This window comes from Cladophialophora psammophila (assembly GCF_000585535.1).
Source record: "Cladophialophora psammophila CBS 110553 chromosome Unknown aczJe-supercont1.13, whole genome shotgun sequence".
Classification (NCBI taxonomy): domain Eukaryota; kingdom Fungi; phylum Ascomycota; class Eurotiomycetes; order Chaetothyriales; family Herpotrichiellaceae; genus Cladophialophora; species Cladophialophora psammophila.
Window position 1 is genome coordinate 251,306 of NW_006912934.1, and position 14,002 is coordinate 265,307.

The 14,002-nt window shown below is 52.3% G+C and overlaps 6 protein-coding genes across 6 annotated transcripts; 2 read left to right on the plus strand and 4 right to left on the minus strand.

Annotated features, from left to right (window-relative positions):
• Positions 1–60: 60 nt before the first annotated feature.
• A1O5_08194 (uncharacterized protein) lies at positions 61–1,370 on the minus strand (the record flags this gene model as incomplete). The annotated part of the gene is made up of 3 exons (XM_007748778.1): positions 61–384; positions 449–934; positions 1,029–1,370. The coding sequence occupies 3 exons, from the start codon at positions 1,368–1,370 to the stop codon at positions 61–63; spliced, it is 1,152 nt and encodes a 383-aa protein (XP_007746968.1).
• Positions 1,371–1,718: 348 nt separating this feature from the next.
• Positions 1,719–3,341, minus strand: A1O5_08195 (uncharacterized protein; the record flags this gene model as incomplete). Its single annotated transcript, XM_007748779.1, has 1 exon — positions 1,719–3,341. One exon carries the CDS (start codon positions 3,339–3,341, stop codon positions 1,719–1,721), a length of 1,623 nt encoding a protein of 540 aa, XP_007746969.1.
• Positions 3,342–3,964: 623 nt separating this feature from the next.
• A1O5_08196 (uncharacterized protein) lies at positions 3,965–4,780 on the plus strand (the record flags this gene model as incomplete). Its single annotated transcript, XM_007748780.1, has 1 exon — positions 3,965–4,780. One exon carries the CDS (start codon positions 3,965–3,967, stop codon positions 4,778–4,780), a length of 816 nt encoding a protein of 271 aa, XP_007746970.1.
• Positions 4,781–5,284: 504 nt separating this feature from the next.
• Positions 5,285–6,826, plus strand: A1O5_08197 (uncharacterized protein; the record flags this gene model as incomplete). Its single annotated transcript, XM_007748781.1, has 1 exon — positions 5,285–6,826. The coding sequence occupies one exon, from the start codon at positions 5,285–5,287 to the stop codon at positions 6,824–6,826; it is 1,542 nt and encodes a 513-aa protein (XP_007746971.1).
• Positions 6,827–7,721: 895 nt separating this feature from the next.
• Positions 7,722–10,557, minus strand: A1O5_08198 (uncharacterized protein; the record flags this gene model as incomplete). Its single annotated transcript, XM_007748782.1, has 2 exons — positions 7,722–9,413; positions 9,469–10,557. The coding sequence occupies 2 exons, from the start codon at positions 10,555–10,557 to the stop codon at positions 7,722–7,724; spliced, it is 2,781 nt and encodes a 926-aa protein (XP_007746972.1).
• Positions 10,558–11,688: 1,131 nt separating this feature from the next.
• A1O5_08199 (uncharacterized protein) lies at positions 11,689–13,680 on the minus strand (the record flags this gene model as incomplete). The annotated part of the gene is made up of 1 exon (XM_007748783.1): positions 11,689–13,680. The coding sequence occupies one exon, from the start codon at positions 13,678–13,680 to the stop codon at positions 11,689–11,691; it is 1,992 nt and encodes a 663-aa protein (XP_007746973.1).
• Between the last annotated feature and the right edge of the window lie 322 nt (positions 13,681–14,002).

Consider the following 14,002-nt stretch of genomic DNA (forward strand, 5'->3'; position numbering starts at 1 on the left):
GTTTACTGAAGGGAGAAGGAAAGGTCAAAAACACACTTTGACCCGCCACTTGGCTCTTCATCATCTTGCCATACCTTGTTCAGCGACCGGTTTCCGCTTGAACAACTTCTTCAAACTTCCCGGTTTTTCTTCCGCATAACGCTCGTGCCCTATCACTGGGGCCGCCACCACCTCCGGCTCAGTGGCGGGAATGGGATCATGGTATCCAGCCGGAGGCGCTTCATGTGCTGGCCAACCACCTGGGATACCTTCCATTTCGGCGCGACCCTTTTCTAGGATTTGTTCGTTCTCGGCGTTGATGCGAGCTGCTTTTTCGGGATTTTTCGATGGAAAGCGACGGTCGATTTTTGAGTTAAAGGTGCCTCGGAGAGTCTCTCCGACGCCCTATGAACATAAGAGTCAGCACAATGATTCCGAAGTACCTCAATTCGATCCAGGAAAGACTCACGTGCAGTCCCTTGGCTGCTGCTCGCAGATCGTTAATCGTGCTTTGATTGTGTCGCATTGGCTGATCAGCTGTTTTGAGGGAGGAACGAGTTGGATAGCTGAAGTTATGCCTCGACGGACTAGCGGGTGGTGTCCCACTATTGCGTCTTATAAAAGGAGGGTCAACGGGGCTCACAGGACCATTGTCCACAGGGTATCCGTCCCGGGAGGAGTCACCAGATCTCCTCATTGCACTTTTGGCTGGTATTGGAGGAGAGTCAGCCGCAAGCAATCCTCCACTAGCCACCACAGGTGGCCTTCCTTGTTGGGCCGTACTAGTAGAGGCCATGGTTGGTTGATTAGAGGGCTCCGGGGTTGTGGATCCTGCGGGCATTTCTAGCAGTTGAGGTTGCTGACCTGGACTAGATTGCACTTCGCGCTTGACGTCCTTTTGGATGTCCTGGTGTTTCTTCCCCCCTCTAGTAGTTGTGGTAGTTGTGGTAGTTGTCTGGTTTATTGTTAGCATTTGGAACTGAGCATAGAACACCCAGGCATTAACGACAAAATGCTCAAGTTTGGTGCAGAGGCTCGTGGAAACTTACGGTCGTTGTCACTACGGTAACCACTTCTCCCGTGTCTTCATCGAAGACCTCCCCAGTCGAAGGCTTCAACGCGAGGTTCCTGTCCTGGTCGATGTTGGCTATCTCGCTATCCTTCTCCGCGGATATTATTTCATTTTGGTATCTCTCTCTTTCGGGAGTGGTTCGTCCCTGAGCACCATCTGCGCTGTTGGCACCGCTTGATGCATATGCTGAATCAGGTCCGAGGTCTGGCTGTGGCTCCGGAGTCTTCTCTCGCTTCCCGAGCAGGCGGCTGATCCGCCGATGTTTCTTCTCCTTGTCGTACGTAGGTAAGGATGAATTGGCCAAGGCTGAGTGGGACATTTTCTTGGAAAATACGGGCGTTATGTGTGTGAAGTATTGAAGACAGCGAGACCTGCGGGGGGAGACGACGTAGAAGAAGGAGCAGCTCAGCAACTCGTGGGAGCAGTATTTCAGGGTTCTGGTCCCCTCTGTCCCCTCCCAGGTATGGGCACGCCAGCCCAGTTGATCATGCAAAATGATGTCATTCTTCAAGCCATGATCGGCGTATTGATGGAAAAACGCCACGATTGCTGTACAGCCACAAACCGCGGGATAGACGAGGAGAGAAGAACCGGGCTCGCTTAAAAGGGGCGGCCAATCAACGCTGTTGGAAACCACCCGCTGTTGACATAATGCTATGGGTCCGCTCTATGTCTGATAACCGATTCCCATGCCTCCTCTTCGACGGAGGTTCGTATACGCGACGTCCAGTTCCAGCTCGATGTCGCACCTGATTTTCAGTTCACAGATGTACGGCCACGTACACTTCTCCCCTCGCGCACTCCATTTCTGCAACTTAGCTGGTGTAGGAGTGTCAAATGTGCTAAGGAGATCCCACAGCCCGAGTTGCGGCGTGATGGACAATTTTGACCAGGAGGCGAGAGTGGGCACGACTTCGTCCATCAACACTCGCTGGAGGAAGGTCGGAAGCATACCGAAGTGATTCATGACCTGCAGCCAATGCAGCAACTCGTCCAGGATGAAGCGAACCAGGATGCCGAGAGGTTGGTGGCGGTCGGCAAAGTTCTGCAGTTGAATAAAGGGAGCTATATATGGTCTCGACTGAGACACAATGAAGTGATTGACGTTGAACAGTTCGCCTATACGTGTCAATGGGGCTTCCGGGTGAACGGAGGCCTGTCGGTGCAGGTTGCAGCCTTTCTCTGAGAAATCGGCGGCAAAATATAGGGTAATGTCACCCGTAGCGCTCTTGCACAGTAACTGGACAGGCGCATACATGGCTTTGGAAGTGGCTATAGACGCCACCACAGCGGACCGAACCAGGACGTGGGGTGCCGTCAGGTAATTGAGGAGTTGCGGAGTTCCAGCCACCTCAGACATGGCGATGGTTATGTTTAGGATCCTTCCGGTCTTTGCGTAGGCCTCTTCAAACGTGATATCCCCAAGATTGTCTTTGGTGCATTCGTGGAGAACATCGATATCGAACACATGGTGTGAGGTACGGTAACGCTGGTACCGTCGTTTGATGGTTGCAAAGAAGGAGGAGTTGAACCAAGATTTGAGCCCATTTGTAGCGCGCCTTTCTCGAGACCGAAGAAAAGCATCGAGGTTGATGTTGGTAGCCTCAAGGACGCCCATCAGGTCTTCGTCCTTCGTCACACATATGTGCGCAGCAATCAGAGCTCCTGACGATGTCCCCGTGATTATCCGAGGAAGCAGACGCTGCAGATAAAGTGCTTTGACCACTCCGAGATGGCACATACTGATCATAGCGCCTCCCTGAAGCACTAGGCTTGTACGGCCAAGGGCAGTCCGCATATCAATGATGGCTTGTCGTTTTTCCTGAGCTGAGACGACAGGAGTAGCCCCACTGCTGATAGCATTGCGATCTGCAATGTAAATGATACAGTGTCGTACTTCCATGATATAGTCGTGGATGAGTCGTTTAGTCTGTATCTTTGATTTTCGGTACAAAGCAGGCGATAGGATGCGACACATGTTACGGGAACTGTGGGCTCTCAGCTGACTACAAAGGCCTCTCTCATCTCCCATCCGTCGGGATCGTTCAAGATCTCGCTTCAGAGTTCGGAGGACCTGCCAGTCATAACTCCGGTGACGGTCCACAGTAACCCACTCATCGATTCCATGAATTGCATCGTACTCAAACTGTCCTGTGTACCATGCCTCATAGGTGACTGGCGTCGTGTCGCCGTTGAAGTGTGGCTTGGTCCACGGCTCGACGAAGACTAGGAGAAATAGGTACCGGAGGATGCTCCATACAGTGGTGAAGATGCTAGAAGGGACATCCATCTTTGCAGACCATGGCAGAAATGAGCTACCATGAAGTCGGGACAGTCTCCTCCACCAACAGGATCAATGCTCTCGTAGACAAGATGACGAGACCGAGGAAGGTGAAAAGGTCAGACGACAGTTTCGACACCGAGCATGACAGAGACAGACTTCGGTCACGCTGCTTTTGGTTCCGGGATTCACGACTTGCAAGAGACACGCCTGCCGCTAGCGCCTTGGCAGTATGGCCTCTAAAGTGGCGCCAACATCCCAACTCAGTGTTGTCCGCGTCTTCGCCGTTCAACACTCAACAAACAATATCCCGTGTCTCTCGAGGTCTCCTCTCAGAGCATCCCTCGAGGACCGGGACGAACCTGTCCCCAATCGCATGTGAAAGCTACAGAAACGAGGATTGACCAAGCCAATAGATGTCAGCTATTCGGTGGAACTGAATGCTGCCGATATCGGCCTCACAAATCGATACCCCAATATTGTCCTGAAGATATAACAAGGTCTCATCCTCATATCCTGTCGTTAGATCATCGGATTATTTCATATAATCTAGCCGCAATTTATACAGCTAAGTGCATCTGAGATCTGGCATAACCTCAGCGAAGTGCTCTTCAAGACCGTCTTTGTACGCAATGGCAAAAGAGCAAGCTGTCTATTCCCACGGTCATCACAGATCAGTGGTCGAAGACCATGCACGTCGAACGGTCCAAGACTCGGCAGCTTTTCTTCTTCCCCATATCAAACCCAACCACAACATTCTCGACGTCGGCTGTGGTCCCGGTACAATCACTGCGGATCTAGCGGCCCTTGTGCCGGAGGGCAAGGTCATCGGTGGCGATGCCGTCGAGTCTGTCCTCGAGCAAGCTACCCAGTTTGCCTCCTCAAGAGGACTGACGAATATCACATTCCAAAAGATCGACGCCAATGACTTACCGTTTCCGGACAACTCTTTTGACATTGTGTTTTGTCACCAAGTCCTGCAACACGTGAAAGATCCCGTTGCCATATTGAAGGAGATGCGAAGGGTCGCCAAACCTGGCGGTATTGTGGCGGCTCGAGAAGCGGACTACAAGTCATTCGCTTGGTATCCAGAGACCCCTGAGATAACTAGGTGGGCGGAACTCTATCAGAGCGTCGCAAAGACGAATGGCGGCGAACCAAACGCAGGGCGATACTGTCACGTGTGGGCAAGACAAGCTGGCTTCTTGCCGGGTGAAATCACTGCCACGTGGGACTGCTGGAGATACGCTGGGCAACGAGTGACTCAGTTCTCTCAAAGCTGGGCTGGGAGGATCCTGCAACCGGGATTCTTGGGGACGGCTGTCAGAGAAGGCTTTGCGACGGAGGATGAGATCAAGAACATCTCTGAAGGCTGGAAGAGATGGTCCACGGATCAGGATGCTTTCTTTGCCATTCCTAGCGGACAGATCTCGTGTCGTAAGACATAGCGAGGAGGGTGCAATGCTGTGCAAAATGAGGAAGTGCGTTCGAAGCCGGCGATTCCATTCCTGTCCAGGGTCTCTACAAAGAAATCTACACTGTCTTCGTGAGGACATTGGATTGTGATTGACTTTGCTACGCCTCGGTCCCGTCTCTTTCCAAGTAAACAGGGACCCTACTCCGGTGTCGGCAAATATCTGACCACATTGGCTCACGTCAGAAGTCCGAGATCAGAGTGAGGAGAAGCTGGTGAAACATCCCCCTCACTTCAACCAAATGTCGCCATCGCCTCCAGGCAGTAGAGGCTGCTAACATCACATGCTCACGACAGGTCAAACACCCATTCCATCCCAGATGCCTCCTGACAAACTGGTTGGTCTACTGGGCGGGCTTATATAAGTCGACATTGCGTGTCTGCCATATTGCCATGAGACATCCACCCTTCTTCCGGGAATCACCCGCAAATCTACCAAACTCGAATGGAATGAGTATACATCAACCAAAGTTACGAAATGGCAACTGCTTCGACAATCAGTCTCTCCGCCGATGTCCCGGCCATTATCCGTGTCGCGGCCCTAGACCAAGAAGCCACCGACAAGGCCAGCTCTCTCCTGAACCACAACCACGCTGCGCACGATATCCTCTTTGACGAAATCGGCCGCCACAACCATATCGTCCACCACACACTTGCTGCATTCGCGCTGGGCGCCGACGCAGAAACGCTGCAGAAGCAATATGACCAGAACGCATCTTACCAGCGCCCACCCTGGCTAGCGGATGAGAACATCATCAGGTCTCTGAGTGAGGGCGACCCCACGACGTTTCTGACCCACATGGCCCAACCAGAGAACTACTCGACCTTCCTGGCTTTCTTCACGCGCCAGTTCTCTTCACAGTCGATTCCCGAAGTGCTAAACAAGTACGTCTTCTCCGACGACAACGAGCTGGCCAAGACCATCTTCAGCCGCCTCTTCGCGGGATACTACCACCCGTTCATCCATCTAGGTTATGGCGTGGAATTCTACCAGCCAGCCATCGTGGCGGAGGCGCTGGCCCAGACCTGCGTGCATTCCACCTACATGGACGCCTTCTTCGAGCTCGCCGCCGCTGAAGCCGCGAAGCCCTCGGTAGAGCCGGACACGATGGTGAAGCTGCTGTCCAAGATCCGCGCCGACGCCAAGGTCTCCACCGCAGCGCACTGGGACGACGCACAGAAAGTCCGCGACGGGGTCCTCGCGCGCGCCAAGGACGAAATGATCGCCTACGTCGCACAGTGGCGTGTCTCTCCGCCTTATTCGGCCCAGCGCCTCGACGAAGCCGCAGCGGAGGTCATCAACGCGGCCGCGTATTTCACAGGCGCGGCGCAGAGGCCGCCTAGGGTAGTCAAGATGGACTTCTTCTACATGCACGCCGTGACGTCGAGCGTTTTCCTCAGCGTCTTCCTCGCGCAGGACTGGATCGCTTCGCACATGAAGGCAAAACTGGTCGAGTATAAGGGCCGGCTTGATCTCGCGCTGTACGCGTCGCGACGGTCGCCGAAGCTCCTGCTCGATGAAATCACCAATTATCCCCCGACGCCAACGCCGCCCAATAACGACTCTGCGAAATCGCTGCCCCTCCGAGAGTGGAACGACATGTTCACCATGGCCAGCCAGTTCATGGACGATGGCCACACAGCGAAGTTCATCCGCGCGCTGGCGAACGGGGAGAGGGCGTGCGCTCCGTTCGAGAACAGCACCCCACCCTCACTCAACGACATGACCAATAATGCAAGCAACAACTCGTACACATTCAGGGGAGACGAGACCAATAACAGCCACCTCAACGGACAAGCGAACGGCGGTCGAGAAAACCCCCAAGATGACGACGGCGCGAGATGGAAGATCAAGGGAGACATGTGGCGGCGGCTGGCTATGATGGTGCTGGACAGCGTGCAGCCTGAGAAGGGGGAGAGGTGGGCACGGAGCGTGGGCTTTGACGAGGCATGGAAGGATTACGGGTTCAGGAAGAACTGTGATCATCATCATGGTGAGAATAGCGCCTACATCGCCTAGTGTGCAGTGTTTTGGGTAGTGGTCAATCCCAGTTCCCCGGGCTGGGGAGAGGGCAAGGCTCAAGCCGAAATTGAAGTTCCTGTAGCACACCCAGAGACTCGAGTCCTTCGCCGTTACTGTTAGAACGGAGGTGGCCTTCGTCGTCCGTTGATAATGAGCATTTCGTTTTCCCCGGAAATCGGGGCCCTCGGTGATTCATCCCATACTATCAACTATATCCGATATAGCGGTCACTTTGACTTTGTGGAGCATTCTTGAGGCACGATTCCGTGACTGACTGACCGTGCCACTTGTTTTTGAATCCGGCGTGGGAGATACAAAATTCAGAGTACCAATATGCGCCTTAATATATGATTGCCCGAGACACACACCTACTGCAATCGTGCGTTTGATGACTACACACAGGCCCCCAAGATACCGATTAGCACTTTGAAGGTCTGGTCGGACTTCTTCGCTGTGAAGCAGAAGTTTCTCCCTATCCTTGTGGAATCGAAAGGTGCAAAGAAAGGGAGCGTCTCATTGCAGGGACGGAAGTACCTCGTCAACAATACCAGTCGTTCCTCACATTCGCTCGCTCTTCATGTTCGACTCCGCGCATTCCTGCATCCGAATCCCGGCTCTGCCAGTGTAACAATTGATTCTGGCTCAATATCTGATGATGACCTGACAGAAGACTCAACCCTGAGATCATTCTTGACCAAATATACATTATTCTACCGGACCGCACCATCGTTGAAGTCGGGGCCTTGCAAAGTCACTTCTGTTTCTGCGGGCTATCACGGCTCAACCTGGAACAGGAGCGAACTTTACTGTTAGGGTGCAATTGAGATTATGAATTCTAAGACAGAAGAATCTAACTACCAGCGAAGGCCGTCAACGCGGTAGAAGTATACGCTTAGCCTCGTAGGGGGTCACCTTTGTAGCCAGGTGACCAAGCCATGCACCATGATATGGACGTTTTTGACGACGGTCTCCACTTTCTGAGGAAGCAAACGATGCATTTCTTCGGAGACTGGCATGGATGATTCTCTGGGTGAAGATGGCACGGGCCGCGGTGTAGGGTCGTTCTACACTCAGAGCCGTCGTCGTCATTGGTCACACTGACCAATTCGGTAATGCTGTCACCTTTGTGCTGTGGTCCCAATCTGTATCGCCAAGAGACTTGCTTGGCCGAGCAGGTGCTGTCGCAAATCGTGTGTTCCCGGATTTCGTCGCTTAACGGAGGCAAATATTCAAGCAGGCTGTCTAATTCAAATACTGCAGAGGGGAGGAAATCCTTCCGAAAGCTGGAAGCACCTCCCGACTCTAATTGAGGCTTTTCACACAGGAACAGCTCGAGGGCCAGTGTATAGGCGAGGTTGAAAATAATTGTTCGGTCCACTTCGCGAGAAACAATAGTCTTCGCTTTGTACCTGTCAAACAAGAAGCGAGCAAAGCCGTTGAAAAACACTGCCACGTAGTCTGAGAGAACATGTGAATATTTGGGGCTGAGGATGGATTCGGCGTGGAGTAGATAATAGTTGGATGTTATTGATATGTGGAGATGGGCGTCGAAATGATTCATAGTGACCTGGCTCTGGCGTCGAAGCTCACGGAGAACCAGTCGTCTGGAGATACCCAATTGATTGAGGAGATCTTCTTCAATGTTGGACGCAATCGAGAGATAATGGGTCAAGAATATAGATCTGACAACGTTCTTCTCCATTCGGCGAGGTTTAGACAACCCAGGCAATTCGTAGACTCCGTCCGAGTTACACTTCAGTCCCGAGAGGAGAAATTCGATGTCGGCCTCGGCGACGTTCGCGTCAACTTCTTCTCGTGAGAAGCAAATTGTGGCATACAGAAATTTATCGCTCTTCATAGTGTCCATAAGCTTTAATGTAGAAGACCAAGGTTTCCGGAATTGAGCTATATAGGGACAAGAGCTGCAGATAGTTTCAAATCGTGCCGCAATTGCACCTCTGACGTGCTCTATCTTTGATAGTAGATCAGACGGTTGGTCTTTGGATCTTAAGAGGTTAATTATGGGGTATAGATGAAGTTGAAGTCCGATCATTAAGGGAGGGAAGAGTTGTCTTAAGGTGGCGACGATGTTCGGTGCTGTTCGGCGGAATAATAGGTCGATGAGGCTGTCAGCGATTTTCAGGGTCTCCACGGTGTTGACGAGTATGCTGTGAATGACGGCTTCCCCGAATGTAGCGGAATTCTCCTCAAGACCGTAGACCACTCTGTGAGCCACCACGCCGGAAATGTGTGACAAGCTGAACACTCGCTGGAGAATGGGCAAGGGATCCACACATTCTGCAAATGAACCGGAGAAAGGAGCCGTTTCAGCAAAACATGCCAACGATATGATTGCAAACATTTCTTCCAAGCGGTGCATCGCAGTGAGTTCGAGGCAATGAGAGTGGTCGATTGAACTACTATGCTTGTGGCCGCATATGGGGAAATGTGGGCCTAACGACCGAGATTCGAGGATGTCAGACAACCTGAAACGAACAGTGCAGACGTAGTCAAAGCCGAGAGTCCAGATTTTGGATCTTTCTAGGAATTTTCGGCAACTGTCGCACGGGCGAGTACCTGAACACTGGATCCTTCATCAGAATGTTCAAGGAGTTCTAAGAATCTTGGGGTCAACGTACAGGCAGCTTTTTCAATCGACACCGAAAGCACGCGCCCCCAGCGGCGTTGACGTCTTTGGTGTTTTGCTTCCGAGTTTGGGTCCATTTCCTTCGTTTGTTAATGTCCTGTGATCCACCAAATGCATAACAAGACATATGGAAACCCCCTTCCAATTGCTCTGTGAAGGATCGTTTTCTCTTGATTAGCAAAGTCTTGATGGCCTTTGATGGTTCCTGCATTTGGACCACTTTGCCACTGATGTCTGGCTGCTGTGAAGCAGTTCTGGAAACTTCAACCGTATTGCTGATAAGACTGAATTGACTGTGCGAGGTTTTATCTTTACCCGGCTCCTGAAATTGAGCACTGTCATTTGAGAATATACTCGCTGGCTGTTCATTGGTGACTCGCAATGGGCTCTGAGGTGGAACACGAATCAAGGAGTGGTTGGAAGCCACCCAATTAGCATTGGCGAACTCAAGCGGGGAATAAGGAGGGATCGATGAGACCGTAGTGTTCGGGAGAGCTGAGGCTTCGTTTCCTATCGACATTGGCAAAGAATTCCATGCGAAACTGTCCGAAAGGCCAGTTTGGAAGTCCAAATAAGTCTCTGGGACAGCACCGAGGCCCCGAGATACCCCAGAGGAAGGCATAAGCTGTCCTACACGGGCCCGGCCTTGCATCACTAGCTCTTGCCACCCTCTCCTGAGGTCATTCTTGCGGAGCATAAGGCTGAAAGCTTCGTCATCCTCATGGACATTGCTTTCGCTAAGCCCTCGATCGCGCAGACGCCGACGAATCAACAAGTCAATCCTTTCAATATCGATATCGAGGAGCTTGATTCGATCATCAAGGTTCTCGTTGGCTGCGAGTGTCATGGACAGATTATCAGATGGGACACGGTCGGGTGCATGGAGCAGGGAGGGGTCGGGACCGGGGCCGGGACCTTGAGTGCTGATCGCTAGTAATTGAGACGGATCATTTAATGTAGGCGGCGTCGAAATTAGGTCGTGTCCGAGCAACGGATCCGGAGCTGGTTGCATTGAATCCCATTCTTCAAAAGCGAGTAAGGCTGGCAAGTCAAAATCGCTAGGATCAAAATCGAGCTCCATTGTGCAAACGACAGAATCTGGGTGTCGTGGTCCAGCAAAAAGATGTCGAGGTGAGAGAGCACAGATGTCTTCTCCTGAAGCCTGTCGATGAGGCAGGAGGAGAGGTGAGAAAGATGAGGTGGGGACAGTCTTAATAATAACAGACAACGGCAGTGTGTTGCACAGCCAAGTGGCAGGTGGCAGTTAATTGGACAAGGCTGCCCGCGCGCCCAAAACAGTTAGTCGAGTTGTTCCGAGGGCCCAAAGAGGTTAGTCCCTTTGTTCCGAGACTCTATGCAGAATAGCTCAAGCTTGTCCCGAGTCCATGATCGGGACATCGGAACCCTTCTACAGGATTACATATAGTTTGGAGCTCACCCATACCAGCGGAAAGGAGGAACAGGAGGAACGGGCCGAGCGGAAGTACAGTGACAAGCCGTCGAAAGACCGAAAGAAATGTTTGCAATGTATCTCAGCTGTCCATCCCAGAACGTCAGTTCCAGTAACACGAGTACACAACTCCCGACCAACACCTACATCGCCAGTCCTCCAGCTCAATGGACTAGAGGCGACCTTCTCTCCTTCCTGCAACTATTGGCAATGCTCCTCCTACCACCCACAAAATGGGCCGCTAGAGAACTTTATAATCGACGTAAGTAAACAGCTTCTCAGGCCTCTGCCCAAACACTAATGCATCCTGTCAAGTCACCAGACATACCCGGGAACAAGAGCCACCACTCTACTTCGTCACTTTGGTTCGGATAATTACTATTATCAGCGGTCAAACCCCGAATCCGACCTCTACTTGAATCCTCCACTGGCCTTTCTCTTCATTCATTGCTGTATGTCTTCAAGAATTCCACGGTTTCAACCTGTCCCGCTCTGCAAATATCACCATCGCTAATATACAAGAGGCTCTTCTGGCCACGCACCATGTCGAAGGACTTCGAACCCTCACGTATAGATGGCGCGGGACCGAAAAGAAGTTGCACAACTTCACGTTGCCGTAGTCACAAGCTTCTTCTGCACCCGGACTTCCCAAGAAATGGCTGGCTCGCTAGTTTTGTTGCTGTGTATTAGATTATAATGTACATTGCTCCCGCTTCCCAATCGAGCCCCTTCCTTAACTGATTTTGTCGTCTCAGCGTGCATTTAACGCAACGTATTAACTTGGGATTCCCAAAAGCCTTGCGGCAGTCTGGGAATGTTAATCTTTGGGAACGAGATCCCACCACCAGTACTAGACTCTCTCTTCGGAAGGCTCTTATTCGGCGAAGGCGTCGATGGCGGCGTCGTCGAATTCTGTCGACTATCAATACTCATCCTCTTGTTTTCGCGGATTTTGTCGAAGGTAGTCAGACTCGCGTCTAAGCCCTGTTGGAGTTGGAGACGGGCGGCCTTTTCGTCGGGAGATTCGGATTCGGCCTCGTCGGTGGCGAGTGTTGAGCGCTGAGAGGTATCCACCGGCGGTATAGTGGTAGGCTCTGGTGGAGTACCCGCTCCCTCGCTAGGAGTATCGTTCTCTTTTCCATCTTGCCCATGACCATCTAATTCTGCACCAATCTTCTCATCATCTACTGGGGTCTGTTTCGGCGTAGGGATGAACGCAGGAACCACACCACCCGCCATTCTAGCCCAGAACAAGCGCTCCCTCAGCCGGACCAATTCTTCCCATGCGTCTTCTTCATCCTTCTTGTCACCAACCTTGACCACTCCCTCACGGACCATGCGCACATAGGCAACAAGGTCACCAACGCCACGCACCTTCTCCAGGCACAAGGTGCATATACACCATCTGGTAGCACCCTCCCCTTCGCGGACACGCATGGCATGGGTTCGAGGGTTTTCACCTTGCTTCCTGTTCTCCCCACACAGGGCACACGGCGTGTATTTGCCGTACAGCTTGATAGATGCTTCGGGAATCGGTTCGACAATTAGAGTGGAGTCGCCCATTGCTGCGAGAATGCTGCGTCGATTCAACCACGAAAGGGATGGGGAGAGGTCAAGTCGCAAAGTAGGCTCAATGTCTTCAACAAGAATGCGCTTGAAGAAGCGGGTCTCCCTTAGCGGAACAGGTCCTTTGGCATCTGGATTGGGGCTAAACGACCCAGGAATATTCGGGGAATTGGCGAGTTTCGACGTAGCTGTTTGAGAGATCTGTGACAGATTGGGTTGCGAGTTATTATTCAGTGAGCCAAGACCCATCACATTTAGCCCGCCGTAGGACCCCGAGCCTGCTCTGGACGGGGCATGGGAAGGATTATGCGACCGAAAATGCGACGTTTGTACTAGATTCCTGAAATCCTCATACGCTGGAATATCTGTCCGGCAGAGTGGCCTGACCAGGTGTGTTAGAGCGGTAGAAGGGCTGGGAGCGAGCTCGCCGTGCTCGAGTGTAACTGGGGACAGGTTCATTGCTTCAAGAAGGCGAGCTAGATCGCTCCCTTCTCTTGTCACACCAGGGCTTGAGGGTGCTAGTGACACTCGGGGGGAGTCAAGATCCCTTCGATAGTCCGAAGCTGGGCCAATCTGCTGCATCAGTGTTTTCAGTTCCGCCAGTTGCTCAGTCTGAGAGGCTATTAGAGCTTCACCGTCTTTGATCTGGTCGCGAAGCTGTTGATTCTTCTTCTCGATGGCGTCGCGGTCTCGGTTGGCCGAAGCAACCATCTTGTTTGCTTCATCGAACAACGAGGCCGTCAGCGTTTCCAGCTCCGTCTCTATTCCGCGCTTCTCTTGGAGGACTTGTGCCCTTTGCTTTTTCTCCTCCACCAGTTCTGCTGTAAGCTTATCTTTTTGTTCGTCGACTTTTTCCCTTGGAAGCAAGTCTCCTCGCGAAATCTTTTCTTCATATGCTTTAGCTTCAGCCTCCAACTTTGCGATACGTGCTCTTGAGGCTTCCAACTCTTGTCTCGTCTGAGCGAGAGTATCGTCTAGGGTGGTTTGATGGTTGATTGCGCTGATCAGTTTGTCGCTTAGAGCGGCAACTTCGGCATTGACGTCGGGATGTTTTGAGGGCGCAGAGTTGGACCTAGAGAGGTCGGATGTGCTTGCGTTCCTCGGGTCTGCAATAGTCCGGAAGGAGATTTCTGGTGACGTCCCCTGGCGTCTCGGTGGCTCGGGAGGGGATGAGTCGACGGTCGCCATTGTTCGCAAATTAGAAGCGGACTGCGCTTTGGATAGGTTGTTTCGCGATGTGCTCATGGGCGGCCCCAGGGATATTGAGCGCGAATGGGTGGGGGCGCCAGCTCCTAAGAAAGCGCCATGATGTACCCAAGCATTCATATTCCTACAATGGAAGTGAAATGAGAGGGCGACGTGTTTCAGGCAACTGTCGTGCAATTCATGCTGGGTGCCGCCGGGTGCCGCTGGTTGCTTTGGAGCAAAGCTGCAGACAAAGGAAGTAGGGCGTTTGGCGAGCGGACGCGGCGAGTGAGTGGTGATGCAACGGGCGGAAAGAAGGTCACAA